Here is a 14,994-nt window from a genome sequence, read left to right on the forward strand (position 1 = left end):
TGATGATAGCTATGTTCTGATTGTATTAGAGTATTTCACTATAGCTGTGTTCTGATTGTTGTATTAGAGTGTTTCACTAACCACAAATCAATTGGTGTGGGCAATGCATATGTGTAAAGTTGTTAGTGGTGGCTATCTCATTGATGGGTTATTAACAATGGTTGTGTTTATGCAGTTCAAGTCACTTGGTTATCATTTCGTGGTGTACATTCACCAGGGGAGATGGTGGCATAATGAACTAGTCACCACCACTAAAAGGTCATTGGTTTTCGTGACAGTCACACAACTCTGTGTGGTTTGTTAAGTGGTAAATTACAAACATCAATGGTGGTGATATAGAGGTTTGTGTTTGTTTTGATATTCTCTATGCAGCATAATTATTGTACACGTCCTACATCATGACAGTTACAAAAATTTATTTACGCTTGCATTTGACGGGATTGTTCAAGTGTCTGTAAGGCTTGTAACTATTGACTAGACCATTAAGCGCCACAATCCAGCGTGCCTGAAATGTTGGTCTTCAAGAGTAGTGTTGGAGGAAACTTCCTGTTATATTGCAGGAATGCATGCAGAGGCAATTATTTGTTAGATTATTGACTGATAAGCAACAAGTTCTAGGCAGGGCACTAGCTTAGAAGGACTATGGCGTGCCTCCATCTAAGGATGAGATGGTGATTGATGATGTTTGTAAGTATGTTACATGTCCGGCATAATCATCATAAGTACATCTACTTGATGATGACATACAAAAGGTGACATAACATTGGTGAGTTGCTGGCACAGCTGGGGTGGCATCAGAGGGGTAGGACTTAGTGAGCCATCATAGTTATATTTTTTCAACGTCCTTACCAAGTTTGCTACCATTTTCAGGCTCTAAGGGTTTCTTTTCACTACACAGACTGCCCAGCCTGAGGTTTGAGCTTGTGATTGGGGGACCATAAACTGCTTCTCATGGCTCCTGTGCAAACAGCCCCCTGAATATTGTCTGTATTTGTCATCCTCTGTCTGCCGGCCTGGTGTCTTGACTTGTCCACTTGGCATCTGTGATCAAAAAAAAATCCTCGGTAACTGGACCCAGTGTTGAGTGTAATATGTTACTTATGTAACATATTACATAATATACTTTATACAGTAAAAGTAATATAACGTGCTGGATTTCTTGAATAATTAGTAATATGTAATGGATAATTACTTTACAAAAGTAATATGTTAGTAACACATTACTGGTCATTACAGTACTATAATTACCTAACAATGTACTTTAATGTGATACTTAGCATCATTATATAATGAACTAGTAACATCATGTATTACTGTAATATTATTACCTTTACATTATATAACAAAATATAATTCTAATAAAAGAACATTAATTATGCGAACGAAAGGTGCATTGTTAGCATTTAGCAATGTAGCCATGTTCATGTAGTAATTAAGTAAACAAGAGTACCACGCAGTTATGTTTTAATAAACAGTAGCAGTTGTTGTAGCAGACTGAATGAGTGACCAGCCTTAAAAACTAGCTAATGTAGCAAGCTAGCTAACACTCGTTGCTCAGAAGTAAATGTATTACTAGTTAACTGTTAAGAAATTAACTGGAAAGTGTTACTTAGCTCAGCAGTAATGCATACATGTACTGCCTAACACTGACTAGACCAACAATTGTCGCAGTGCAATGGAGCTGGTAGCACTGCATATCAAGCTGCAAACAACATGCCAACTCCTGAGGGTATCTCCCTCGTTAACCAGGAAGGAATTTGGTGCAATTCTGCAAGATGAGTTATGTCACTTTCTTCTACAGACATTGCTTGTGAAACCTTAGGTATGCTTCCTGGAATAGAAATGTGACTTGTCTCTGTTTACATTAGTGTGCATTAGCATTCCTGATAAGTGGTGTAGCTGCCTCAAGGACCTTGGGGAACAGAAAAATGTAACTAGGACACACCGACTGTCCATTGAGGTAACTTCTCCACTGATTTTCTGTCCGCCATTGGTTGCTGTGACCAAAGCACTGGGAACTAGGGCAGTCTAGTTCTATCTTTGCGCCACGCCTCAAAATCCAGGAATTAGTTACTTTCAGAAATCCAGCCATTGACTGGTCCTCCAGCCAAAAATGACTTAAGAACCTCTCTAGGACCATAGCTGCTGCCTTCACTCGTATGCTTGCTATGCTTGGCAGGAGCACCCTATATACGTGGGATTAGAGTTCTGAATGGGATGACTACTAGTAAGGGAACTAGTGTACATTATGTTCTGTATCCCAGTTACAACTAGATGACATAATATGAATATTATTTTACCATTTGTACAATAAATTATAACAGTACAAAGGTGTGTAATATACAACAAGCTATAAAGGCAATTCTTTATCCAGACAACAGATGCCTGATATGTAGCACTTTTCATTGTAGAAACGCTGTATTAAATTTAGTACATAAACTCCGTAACAAGATATCAATCACTACCTCACTAGTGGTGTGGTACTGTTAATTTGTATTAATAATTTGAAGGGTATGCACGTGTGTGCAGGATGTGGGTATGTGCCACACCACTTGACCACAGCTACAACTTGTAAACTTTGTAACTTGCTCTTATACACGTGACTTTTGAACTTTGTAGTATATAGAATTAATATGCATTGCAATTATTATTTTTATGTATATAAGCAGTAGCAGTCTCAAGAAGATGTCCTGCATTTGAGATATGGCTGATAGCTCCAGCAAGCAACTGTGTTTTGTGGGGCCATATTTTCCCTATGATATGCCAGCATGGTGGTCCCCACTTTCCACTGATCTTGGTAATTGTTGAGTAGTGAAACTGTGTTCTCATCTGGATTTAGCACAGACTATCATTTTCACTACTGTGCTTTGTTACAGTACTTGTTTTCTGAATTATATCCATCTCGATTAATACCTCTCCCTGAAATGGGCTGTATCAAGGTCACTGACTCAATTGGTACATTTTTTAAACAGTTTTCCAGCACGTGTTGGAGTGTGGCAAGAGTAGTCCACCTAGCCCAGGAAAAGCATACCATAAGAAAGTGGAAGCAGATCTTGTTTACATTTTCCAAAGCCACAAGTGCTACTGCTACCATGGGATGGAGATACATCAATGACTCTAAAAGTTGGTACACTGGTAGTGATCTGAGCTGTCACATTGCGGCAGTGAGCACATATGATGTGACCCAATATGTGTAGTTTGTGTGTGTCCGGTAGTAGCTGTGTACCTTAAGTCAAGGATGAAGACTTTTTATATAAGAATTTGAAGCTGGTAGTCTCTTCATATTACAGTTCACCACAACAACATGTTTTATTTCTACAAGCGTTACATCATGTGACACACACTGATGTGTAATGTAGACACTTCCTTTGTGTACGTATAATATGTGTTGGTGTGTGACTACATGTTGTTAGTTCTTTACATAGCATTCTGAGAATTCAACAAAAGGTAGACATACGTGACTGTACGCTAGTAAATCACCTGTTAGTTGTAACTGATCATAAAAAGTACATGTAGCATTACTTTTGTCACTGTAAAATAAAATAAATATATTATTTTTAAACTGAAATTCATAGTATCATTGTAGGCTTGACAGGCATGCTGATAGTTTTTTGGGACAGCTGATAACTGTCTGACACCATGGAGATCTTCTTTTGATCTCAACTCCTAGTTACAGGATGCACTTTTAATAAGCATTAGTCGAGAGTTTTGAGCATCAACCCTCTGACAAGTATGAGTTGGAAAACGATCTTCACTGTGAATAACTCGCCATCATATTCATGTTCTCTGTGTGTGTAAATTCTTTTCGATTGCTGACATTAGCGCCTTCTTTCCGTCTGCCTACCTACACACACCTACATGACATTTCCAATTATGCTAAGCAACTGTCACTTCAAAACATGTAGGCTTGTTATGAGAAAGTGCCAGGACTCGTTATTACCACTTAACACAGCTCATGGTGTATATGGAACAACCAATTGTGTGGGAATGGTATGGGGTTAAAACAACTGTGAGTGTTGTTAGCAGGGCCTTTGTAATCTTCTGAACAACTCATAGTAAATTAGTGAGTGGGTTTTTGCAAATGGTATTAAGTCCAGCTTCAGGAAATTCTCTACTAAATTAACGTCATGTCTTTGCTGGAGGAAGTGTGGCACTAAACGTATTATTGAGAAGAACATTCTATTTCTTTCCAAGTTTAGTTGAACATCTTGTGTTGTTGCATGCAGTTTCCCAGTGGATGGTTGCATTTTGTTGTTTTTACTAGCTCTAGTTCATGTAGTAGAATATCTTGTGGAAAATGCCACTCAAGAGTATTTGGTGTCAAGTGTTCGTGTTTGAACACAAACACTTCACCACAGAATACTTTGCCGCTCACAAAATCAAAGGAACTTGCGGAAATTAATACCTTTAAGCATCTCTGATAATATTTCACAATGTTATATGTCAACTTGTTCACAAAAGTGTTGGGGAGTACAGCTCCGTACCAAGTATGAATACATAATGTGACTGTGTGTAGGTGAACAATAGCTGTTAGTGTTGTAGTTATAGAGGAGGAGTACAGTTCTCCTACAGTACAAGAATGCGTGCTGCTGTATTTAAGAGTAGAGTGACCAAAGTATTTGTATTTTAGAGATTTTGTTGTATAATTAGTGTTGCTGATACAGGCCTGACTGTATTCTGTCATAATTTAGGACAAGTGCTGGCCAGCTGACATACTAACATACATATTCACACACAGTACCGTTCATTATTACTGAAGGAATTACCTGTAGGGTGTTGTCATTTTGTCAGCAACCCGGTGAATGATGTGCCACTTGGGAGTAGAATTACTATGGCAACTAATAACCTGTACGCATCAAATTAATCTTAATATGATTACCCATCATGTCACCAAGTTATATGTTTGGCACATTGTAAACTAACAAAGGAGTACATGGCTACACTATTGCACGAACATGTCAAGTATGGGGGTTGTTGATGCTTCAGTTTTGTGGGTGTACTAACTGGTAAGTTAACTTGAAAGGAAATAGCATATTTGAAGAAGACTTTGCAAAGCTGCAATGTTGAAATATCACAAGGATGTGGTCATCTAATGGACTAGAACTATACATCAATTTGGATGATATCTTGTATTTTCAATTGCACACAAGACAACAAGTACAGCAATCAAACTGCAGGGCTGAGATTCAAGGTGTCATTTCTTAGGAGGAGTCAAACTGACAAGCTATGTCGATGGGTTACTGATGTCGCTATAGAATATCAGGTTGGTTGGACACTTAGTCATAACAAGTCTTGTTTTGCATGTATCAAGTATGTACTTAGAATTCCCTAGTGTATCTGTCTCATAAGTTTAGCAGTTCTAAATGTTCCTGTATTTGATTACAATTCTCTTACATCTGTTGTAAACTTAGTAGATCACAATACAGACACACAATAGTGTGTATTGCGTTCCATGATGTGTTAAAGTATCATCATCCTGGTGTGAGCAGTATATTGTCTTAAATGGTAACATTTTAGGATTATGTCAAGCTGATATCTGATCACTGACGATGTGTATGCATATGTTGAATTCTTGACATGTAATTCAGCTGTTCACATGTCATCGAGTGGAACACATCTGTGTGTTGTTGCATTATTCTAATCTGAGCTCAGAATGTTACAATGAGAAGCTACTGCCATGTTTGTAAAGAGGAAGTTTACGCTACTTTGTGTGTTGTGGTGTGTTGCTAAGTGTAGTGGATACGGACTGTTATTTTGTGTGAATTTGAAACTGTTAGTATGCCCTGTTTTCCACTTATTGGATAAAAATTTCTGCTCTAAGGTATAAAGTTGTTTGTAAGTTCATTTCTATTGCTTCAAATTCCGTATTGAAAATCACTCACTGCAACTTGTAGGGACAAATTGTAATTGATATATTACTAGTGTACACATACAAACGGAACTAAAACACTAACAATGTTATACTAAGAAGAGCAACTATTGATTACTTGACATTATGGGGATAGTACTGTTTATACAGGTTGTTTTGGAAATATTGAAACTGACCGGCTATTGAGCTAAGGCTACATTCTAGGGGTCAGTCAGCGGATACAAAATTACCAATGGCTGCTCATTTAAAAAATAGTGTCATCTATATGAAGTGATACTGAAATGCTGTGACATGTCAAACAACATCTATACACTGATATCTATGGACTTTTTTGATATCACTTTCCCTCCCAAGATGTTGTTTATTGCCCCAGGGCTATTTTATCTCGTGTAGTTACTGTAGTCAACCAGTGTAACTGTTAACAATACTGTACACTTGATAGGGTCACCTTCACTGGTCAGTAGGAATTTGTTGCATGCTACACTTGTGTACTGGATTTGTTAAATGAATTTTAAAATGACAGTTTGTCAGTAGACAATATTTGATGTGCGAGTCATTTTATTGATGTGGCGGTAAAGGCTTTTTGTCAATTAGTTCAAACCATTTATTGCAAACAAACTTGAACATTGATTTTCTGCTACTAAGTACATCAAATGGATTAAGTGGATCTGTAATGACATTCAATTGGTATAAACCATTTAGGAGTGACTACAAAGTGATTACTACGCTTCATATCCGGTGAACCGCTACTTTCTTTGTTAGCAATTTTCAGCTTGTAGATGTGGAGAATTTCATGGCTGGCTCTAACAATTGTGTGTAATTTTATTCTCAATTGTTAAAATATTCATGTCTTGCCGTAACTGTCAGTGCCTTTATTAACTAGGGCAGTCATCCATGTGGTAAGTTGTGTTAGTGCATCACAGAAATAATGTGGATGAATTCCAAGTATTAAGCCAATTCCTTTGCAGAGGATTAGAATACTTCACCACTGGAATTTAGAGTGGAGAATAGAACTAATGGAGAGGCCCTACTGCAGCTTGTAGCCCTCTTCATTTAATGTGGTAGTCTTGTTAAACTGAGTTTGACATGAAATAGACTGAACTAGGGGAAGTCACTTTTATGGTACTGGTATTTTACCATGCTGGATAGAATGTAATCCCCTCAGACTACTGGACATAGTGGGACTCTGAAGCAAGGACACAATGGTTAAAAAATATATATAAAACCTGCGGACCATATTGTCCCAACCTCTAACACAAGTTCAAGGTCACCATGGCATGAAGGAAAACCAGCAACATTGTGAAATACAACTTAAGTGGACACTTTGTACAGACCCTTGTGTCGGTGAAGGCACAGCTCTCAGCAACACAGAGAGAGAGGAGTGTGTAGGCTGGTCAAGAGAAACATGACAGCAGACAAATGAATTCCATTTCTGTCTTTGAGATTACCTTGAGGCAAAATGGTCGTTTTTATATTATCCCAACAAACAGTAAATCTTATTATAGGTTTCTGAAATTTAAGAAATGTTTTGGGGCATTTGAGCTGTATGCAATTGTAGTACTCTTTTAGTATATATGTGCAATAGTTTACAGTTAACATGTATCCAATAATTAATGGCAATCTAGTGGGATATTTTGACTGGCTGAAATATGCATCCATAGAGAGAGTGTAGTTGATAATTATGGGGAATTCATGTATTGGTCAGATTGACACTTATAATCTGGCATGAATCCCACTAATTGCTATTGTATTCTTTCCCCTCTAGGCACAACCATGCTCTTTGATCTCTTTACTGTGGGCTGCTCTGCCCTTGTTATGTTAGACCAGTTCAAAGTTGTAGTCAAACAAATCTCCTTTTTAGTCACCACAGTAAACAGCAGAGCAACTCAGTCAAGTGTGTAATGTATAAGTTTTGTCCTTGATATCTAAAAGGATAGATAGAAGAAACACGTATATACTTCTTTGAGACTTTCTGTATGAACAATACCAGCACACTTAGTCAGCTGCTAGTTTACACATTGTTGTTGTCACCGATCAACTAACATGTGATATTTTGTGGATCATGCTTGACCTCCTTGAATTTCATCCTCCAGTTACCAGCTTGGGTCGTAAACAAGTCCAGATGTCATTGTGTGTGGGAAAATCACTGGTGTTTCCACCTGACCATCATGTCACACTGAATTGGTAGCTATACACCGATCTGCATGAGAAAACATTTTAGAAATTAATAACTTATTCATTTTCAACATGTATTTATTGCTAGTAGTAATGTCAGGTTTGTATAGTGACACATTACACATCAGTGGAACTGTGTACTGTTGACCATATAAGTACTTCATCTTACGGAGGTTGTAGCACATACAAATAGAGTGTAGAAGAACTAATCTTTCTATTGTTAGCTGGAGGAAATGTAGACACAAAATTGGTACTCGCTTGTAATGAGATACAATTAAGGGGAAAAGCTTTACACAGGACATTTATTCACTTTGCTAAAATAATCCAAAAGAGCTTTTTTTCTATTCAAAATACTTCTTGGTAATGAAATTTCAATACACTAAATCACAGAAATATGAAAATAGTGTGACCTGTTTTCTTCCTGAGATCAATTTTCATGACATATTTTTCACCTAGTATTAATCTGACCAGCCTTAGATCACAATCTGCACATATGGAGTGATGATGTGGACAAATATTATGTATTATCTGCCAATGAATTCCATCCTGTTTTTGTAATGTTATGACTGAGGTTTAATCTCTAGTGTAATACAATACCTTGTAACTGTGAGTACCAGCAGCAGCCCACATGAATGACCAGCTGTGGATGTTATTGGGACTGGTAGAGTCTTCTCCACTTCAGTTACAAGCAATAAAGTGTAACTTGAGAATCAAGAAAAGAAGAGGTGTCCATTTTAGTTGAGAGAAGGTTTATTTACAAGTCACTACTTATCCAATTATTCACCTACAGAATTTTTGTGTTACGTGACAACGGAGGGAATGTTTTGTACAACATGGCAATATTCTAGGCATGGCATTAATTTTTTGCATGGTCAAGTGTAGCAGATTGGGTATGATGGGATAGGCTAGCTGGAATACTTTTCCAGGAAATGAGAGAGCTAACACTTCCGATCAGTGGGTACCTGTGGTTACTTGAAATAACTGTCATGTATAATATAGATTTATGCATTTTTGCCAGAAAAAAAAAGTGAAGTTGAAGTAGTCTCAAAGGAAATGATTTATAAAGAATCCAGGAAAGTGATGTATACTTATTTCTTTGTAAAAATCTTTGCTCCTTTTCCCATCAACGTAAGCTGCTCATTAGCAATATAGTGTGTCCTACTTCACCTAACACTGATCGTATGTTAACTCCAGAGAAACTAGTCCAGTTGGATTTACAATCTGTCCTAAATTCAATGATGTTGTATGGCACTCAGTGGAGGTGTCATATTTCACTGTAGAACATGCTAAAATGGAATCGTTTGAGCTAACTTAATTTTCAGAGAAATTCTCATTACAGCCTTCAAGATGCTTTTAACACTCATTTTAACCTTATAAGGCATGGCTAAGAATAGTGTAGTAGTTGTTTAAAATATTTCATTTCCCTACATAATATTGAGGCCTGCAGGCTCTTCTTTCAATGGCTATGTAATAGTTTGTTGATGGTTAACTAATTATCTTGCAGCTGGCTTTAGTCATGTCATGAAACCTTGCCAAGAATTTATTCCTTATAAGGAAATATTTTTATGAATTTAGTTTTGTGGCCATGTGTTAAATGTTGGTGCATGCTCAAGTGGCATGGTGGCCACATCAAAAAACATTCCATTGTCAGAAGGTTTTAGTTGCTAGTGAACGCTGGATCAATTTGTGTGTTTAGCTACATAAGTGTGTGTGTGTGTTTTACATAAGCGTGTGTTGTGTGTGGTACATGTGTAGTATTAGTACATGCATTGTGCATAATTTCTTGTCATGCTAATAATAAATGAATGGTTTTGTGTGTATATGGTTAACTGGAACTATTACACTTACAAAAACTTTTAGAAGTATCCCTAAACTCGTGTATTATGGTATGGATAGTGGATGGGTTCATGTATTGTCATCGAGCATCTTTGGTATATGCTTTTATCTTGTAGGTGGAGGGGTCTCCTTTTGTGGAGCGACTTTTGAAGAAAGGCTTTGAAGTGTTATACTTGGTGGAGCCCATTGATGAGCACACTATACAGAACTTGCCGGACTTTGATGGAAAGAAATTCCAGAATGCTGCCAAGGTGATTAATTGATGATTACTCTATATGTAACAGCTTACTAATTGCTGCAGGAAGGGTTGGACTTTGGAGAACAGAGTGAAGAGCAGAAAGAGCAACAAGAAGCTTTAGAGAAGAGTTATGAGCCTCTAACAAAATGGCTGCAAGAGGAGGCACTCAAAGAGCAAGTAAGGGATGATAGCAACATGGACTTAATATATTACATGTGTAATTTGTCAGATTGAGAAGGCTGTTGTATCTCATCGTCTGACCACTTCACCATGTGCTCTCGTGGCTGGACAATATGGATGGTTAGTATTACGACTATATATGGAAAATGTGTGACCTGTTTTTAAACAGGACTGGCAACATGGAACGAATCATGAAAAGTCAAGCATATGCCAAGTCGGATGGTTCATCCAGGTGAACTAATAGCATTGTTTATTATTTAGTAGGTTAATGGATAATACAATATTAGCTTTTACATGAACCAGAAGAAGACATTAGAGATTAATCCTCGTCACCCACTAATGAAAGAACTACTTCGCAGAGTGGAGGTTATTATAAAATCAATTTAGTATTATGTCATATGATGTCACCTCTTGTTATGATGTCATTAGAATGAAGATCAGGATCAGACAACCACTGACCTTGCTAATGTATTGTTTGACACTGCAGTACTGAGATCTGGATATGATCTTAAGGTGAGATCAGCTCTGTTGTACTTTAGAGGAGTTTGGTCATCTCGTGATCTCTAAGAAATGTTAAACTAATTAATGCCTAATATTCTAATATATCCATGCATCCCATGACCCTTGCAAACCTTCTCAGCACAACACGTTGCTTTCTTAAAACCTAGTGCCATGCTTTGTAACATAACTGCACATCGTATAAGGTTATAACATGTAACCACCTCTTTTGGACAAGTACTGCTACCCAAGCCTTTCGCAGTGTTCATACCTCACCATTGGGTCACTGTCAGACAGAGGGTAGCTACATCAATTTGGTGATGGTACTAGTTTATGTGGTTACTTCATATAGCAACTACACCATGTGCTGTCACCAAACATTATTGTTGTTAATGTGTTGTCAGCTTCCACCAATGGTGGCACTTCACTCTGCCACAATTGGGGAACATTGTTTATGTTACATTCCTTTGACGTTGTGTGTTCATTTTGATGTTGTTACACCCACACTACTTAGGAATCTGTGGAATTTGCTGGTCGTATTGAGCGAATGATGAGACTGAGTCTGGGAGTGGATCTAGATGCTGAGGTGAGCCTAACTGAACATGATAAACAAGTCGTCAAGCGTCACTCTGCAGGTGGATCCTTTTGACGAAGGAGATGACAGCGTGGAAGATGATGAAGAAGAAATAACTGATGAAGAAGAGGTGCAAGAACCAGAAGAGGTTCCTGCTGAGAGCGAAGCTGAGGTGAATTGTATACTCCTTCATAACACAAAATTGTGTTGATGTATACAAACATCAACACAGGGTGTGTTGATCTCACCAGCACTCATTGTGTTAATACCTTGGCTGTTTAACTCTTTCAACAGTTAATACCTGGGTGTTTAGCTCCAGTGTAGTTAAATGTAGCCATATTGGTGATATCTCCATTTTAGGCTAGTGTTGATTGAAAGCATACTTTAGCAGTTTTTTGTAAATCATTCCATCCATTGCTCCATACTTGGCTAGTACAGATATAGTCAGGCCTTGTGCTGTGTGTTTTCACGCAAATTCCACCTCCAAATATGCTGTGGTTTCAAGTATCTGAAGTGTCTAAACTAAGAGACACTAGATGTTGATTGTCTAGTTGTGGTCAGACCTGTGGCTCCAATATTAATATTCAATTAATATTAAATTATTCCGCCTTTTTTTGATATGCCGTTGAGTGATGCAACCATGGCAATAGGTCATCTTGAGTTGATTACACAAACACTGAAAATATTTTAATTGCTCACACTTTGGCTCAAAATTTTCATTTGGCTAATTGTCGTTTGGCACATACTTTACGTCACATGCTTCCATCCCCCTACCAACTCCCACATTTCTTTGAACTGGTAATGTTGATAGCCTTATATAATATATTGCATTAATGGTATATATTTTTACAGGAGGAAAGCCAAGTTAAGGAAGAACTATGAACAAACCATTACAACAACTCTTTTCTTTTTGTATTATTAGATGAAATATTATTTTAGGATGTGATTTTTTGCTGTCAGTATTTGCTAATAAAATAGACTGCACATCATACCACAATACGTTCTTTGATTGGTCTTGCAATAGTCATTGATGGCAACTGGCCACTTATATATGGTAGGGTATTGGGGTTGAAGTGTTTCTGTAGGGATAAATACTTCACAGCACATTTGAAATACAGTGACTGACCTTGTTGCATGTGTACACACAATTTGGTAGCTCATTCTTTCCTAACATTAAACAGTTGACATTTGCTAATCTCTGAAGTGGTTCTGGTGTTACAATGTAGAAGAGTTTCTCTGCCATGTTTATGCCCCTCACAAGTCCTAACGATGTAGAGACACTTGTACATTCTAGTTTGTTAACATGTTTACTTGAGAGTAGGAGAGAAAGCATGTGCAATCACTTTACATGACACAATGACAAATTTCTCAACTGGCATGTGATAAGGTGTCAACAGAGCTGATTCAGAAACTCGTCACATCTACACTAAAATTCATACCATATCCAAAGTACTCAGCCAGTGGGACTCGTTCTGTTAAGAACTTCACTATTCCAGCCGAGTACTTATCACTGTAGTCCTCTATCTGTCATTACAATGCACTTACCAGCGTACACACAACTTGGTGATGCTTACTAAAGAAGGGTCCACCCTGGTCAATCCAACAATCATACCATTTAAGGCATAGAGTACCTGACTACGAGGTATCTGTGTATTAATATCATCAACATGTGTAATTAGATATGAGCTACAGAACCATGGTCATGCTGCTAGCACTTAATGACCAGTGGAACAGGCTTCACATACAACAAAGTTACCTCTACTGTGGAGCAGTGTATGGCTAAGTGAGCCCATTTTATCTCATAAGGAACAGCAGCAAGCAACAGTTCAGGCCAAGGAGTGATGGTGGATCCCTCTGAATTGAGTTGAGCAAAATACATAGCCAGTGATGTCTCTCTCAGTTGCTTTGAGCTGTAGTTAACATGTACACAATAATACTACTAACACAACTAACCTTGACTGTACAAAATGTTTTGTAGTGGATAACATAAGTAGATGAAATGGACCGCAGCTGTGCCAGTTTGTGTTCTGTAGAGTTGTGTGTCGTTTACTTTTGTGTACTTTACTCGACAATCTAGTTTTTGACTTAACATGGTGGTGATGATGTTTCTTTTTGATAAACATTGTGTTGGGACTAGTGAGCTGTACAGGACTACGCTTCTTCATTTTCCTATCCCGTAACCTCTTCAGTTTTTTTCTTCTAGCTTTCATTTTCCATTTCTTAACCACCATAGTGCCCTTGCTAAGAGTCACTGTTGCTGAGTCTGTCTCTGTTGTCTCCCCAGTTTCACCATCACTAGGAAACTCTGAGGAATACTGATCAGATGAACACTTGCTAACATAACCAGACGTGTCCATTGCTGACGTTGTATCCGGAGACTTGGAGTGTTGGTGAGAACTAACTGGTGGTAATAGCCAGCCAAGAGAGTGATGGTAAGTGAAGTCATTAACTGGAACAAGATCCCTGCTAAACCACAAAGTAGGATCGTGTGTCGTATCCAGTGACTGACTGCCAGTAGTTAAGTGGATAACATGAGATGGATTGATCAGCCGCAGCAAGTCCCAGGTCAACAGACAGCCCATATCTACACCAAGAAAAACAATTTATTATATTACAATAGGTATATAATTTCTGGCTGGATTTCCACACATGCAATCCCCCTCTTCTCCCCTTGCAAGATCTCCCTGTACAATTTCCTGCTAGCAGGGCTTCCCACATAGCACAAATAGCATGTTGTAGGGGTACACTATTTTTGTATGCTGCTGAGGTGGCTATACCACTGAACATATGACAAGTCTGACCTTTCAGCCAACCACATGTGTTGACTAATAGAGGGAGAGACTCCCACTGGCCACTGGCTACAGACTGCATCAGGGAGTGGATGCTGTGAACATACAAGTTAGGTTCTTGTGCCGGGGAATTATCTCCGACAAAATAAGCCCTGCAAATTGCACATGAATTACGATCAACACACCCAAACAAACTTGTCTGGGACTTGTTGATGTGTGCAGGGAGGCCCTAATGTGATTACAGACATAACAATGCAATAAATATGATCTGGAGTCCATACCTGTGAGAGGAGAAGATACAGTTGTCAAACTAACCACTCCTGATGGACTGAACTCTGACTGGCCCAGGTCACAGTCAAGAAAGCCTACCTTGTCATACCTGTAGTGATGATAACACAAGCGTCAGATTAGGCCGGAGCGTGTGTGAAGTCTGTTAACCACAAAGATATGATAACTGAAGCATTAGTGCCTATTCATGAGATTATAAAAGACAGTCATAACTTTCACTATACCATTGTAGGGCCACATACATACATGGTGTAATTCTGTTAAGTACCATGTCCCAAAAACGATAATCAGAACACAGCAACATCATAGCAATGCTACAACTTACTTATTAAGAAGAACATTGACAATATACCGGGCCAATGTGGATTTTCCTGTGTTTCCTTGTCCCATAATTAACAACACCAATCCTAGCGATGACACGTAGAGTGACCTTTGTCTATCATACTATACTAACCATTGTGGTCAGCTATTGTGCTCACAGCTTGCTCTAATCCTGATGGTATCTCCAGTAATTTACTGTTGGCTCCAGTCTGTAAAATGACACCAT

The 14,994-nt window shown here is 38.2% G+C and overlaps 2 protein-coding genes across 2 annotated transcripts in view; one reads left to right on the forward strand and one right to left on the reverse strand.

Annotated features, from left to right (window-relative positions):
* The window catches only part of LOC136260793 (endoplasmin-like), a 23,260-nt gene extending 10,891 nt beyond the window's left edge, over nt 1-12,369 (forward strand). The window contains exons 17-25 of the mRNA XM_066054660.1: nt 9,997-10,131; nt 10,182-10,295; nt 10,348-10,418; nt 10,468-10,530; nt 10,586-10,664; nt 10,728-10,811; nt 11,311-11,382; nt 11,432-11,542; nt 12,223-12,369. Coding sequence (XP_065910732.1) covers nt 9,997-10,131; nt 10,182-10,295; nt 10,348-10,418; nt 10,468-10,530; nt 10,586-10,664; nt 10,728-10,811; nt 11,311-11,382; nt 11,432-11,542; nt 12,223-12,252 — 759 coding nt within the window. The 3' untranslated portion in view covers nt 12,253-12,369. The remainder of the gene's footprint in view (nt 1-9,996; nt 10,132-10,181; nt 10,296-10,347; nt 10,419-10,467; nt 10,531-10,585; nt 10,665-10,727; nt 10,812-11,310; nt 11,383-11,431; nt 11,543-12,222) is intronic.
* The window catches only part of LOC136260794 (polynucleotide 5'-hydroxyl-kinase NOL9-like), a 3,811-nt gene continuing 1,089 nt past the window's right edge, over nt 12,273-14,994 (reverse strand). The window contains exons 4-14 of the mRNA XM_066054661.1: nt 14,902-14,977; nt 14,773-14,854; nt 14,441-14,538; nt 14,355-14,388; nt 14,172-14,311; nt 13,324-13,954; nt 13,127-13,280; nt 12,945-13,016; nt 12,810-12,894; nt 12,497-12,633; nt 12,273-12,449 (exon numbers count right to left, since the gene is read on the reverse strand). Of these exons, the coding sequence (XP_065910733.1) occupies nt 12,357-12,449; nt 12,497-12,633; nt 12,810-12,894; nt 12,945-13,016; nt 13,127-13,280; nt 13,324-13,954; nt 14,172-14,311; nt 14,355-14,388; nt 14,441-14,538; nt 14,773-14,854; nt 14,902-14,977 (1,602 nt within the window). The 3' untranslated portion in view covers nt 12,273-12,356. The remainder of the gene's footprint in view (nt 12,450-12,496; nt 12,634-12,809; nt 12,895-12,944; nt 13,017-13,126; nt 13,281-13,323; nt 13,955-14,171; nt 14,312-14,354; nt 14,389-14,440; nt 14,539-14,772; nt 14,855-14,901; nt 14,978-14,994) is intronic.

The sequence above is a fragment of the Dysidea avara genome, chromosome 7 (assembly GCF_963678975.1).
Source record: "Dysidea avara chromosome 7, odDysAvar1.4, whole genome shotgun sequence".
In the NCBI taxonomy this organism is placed as follows: Eukaryota; Metazoa; Porifera; class Demospongiae; order Dictyoceratida; family Dysideidae; genus Dysidea; species Dysidea avara.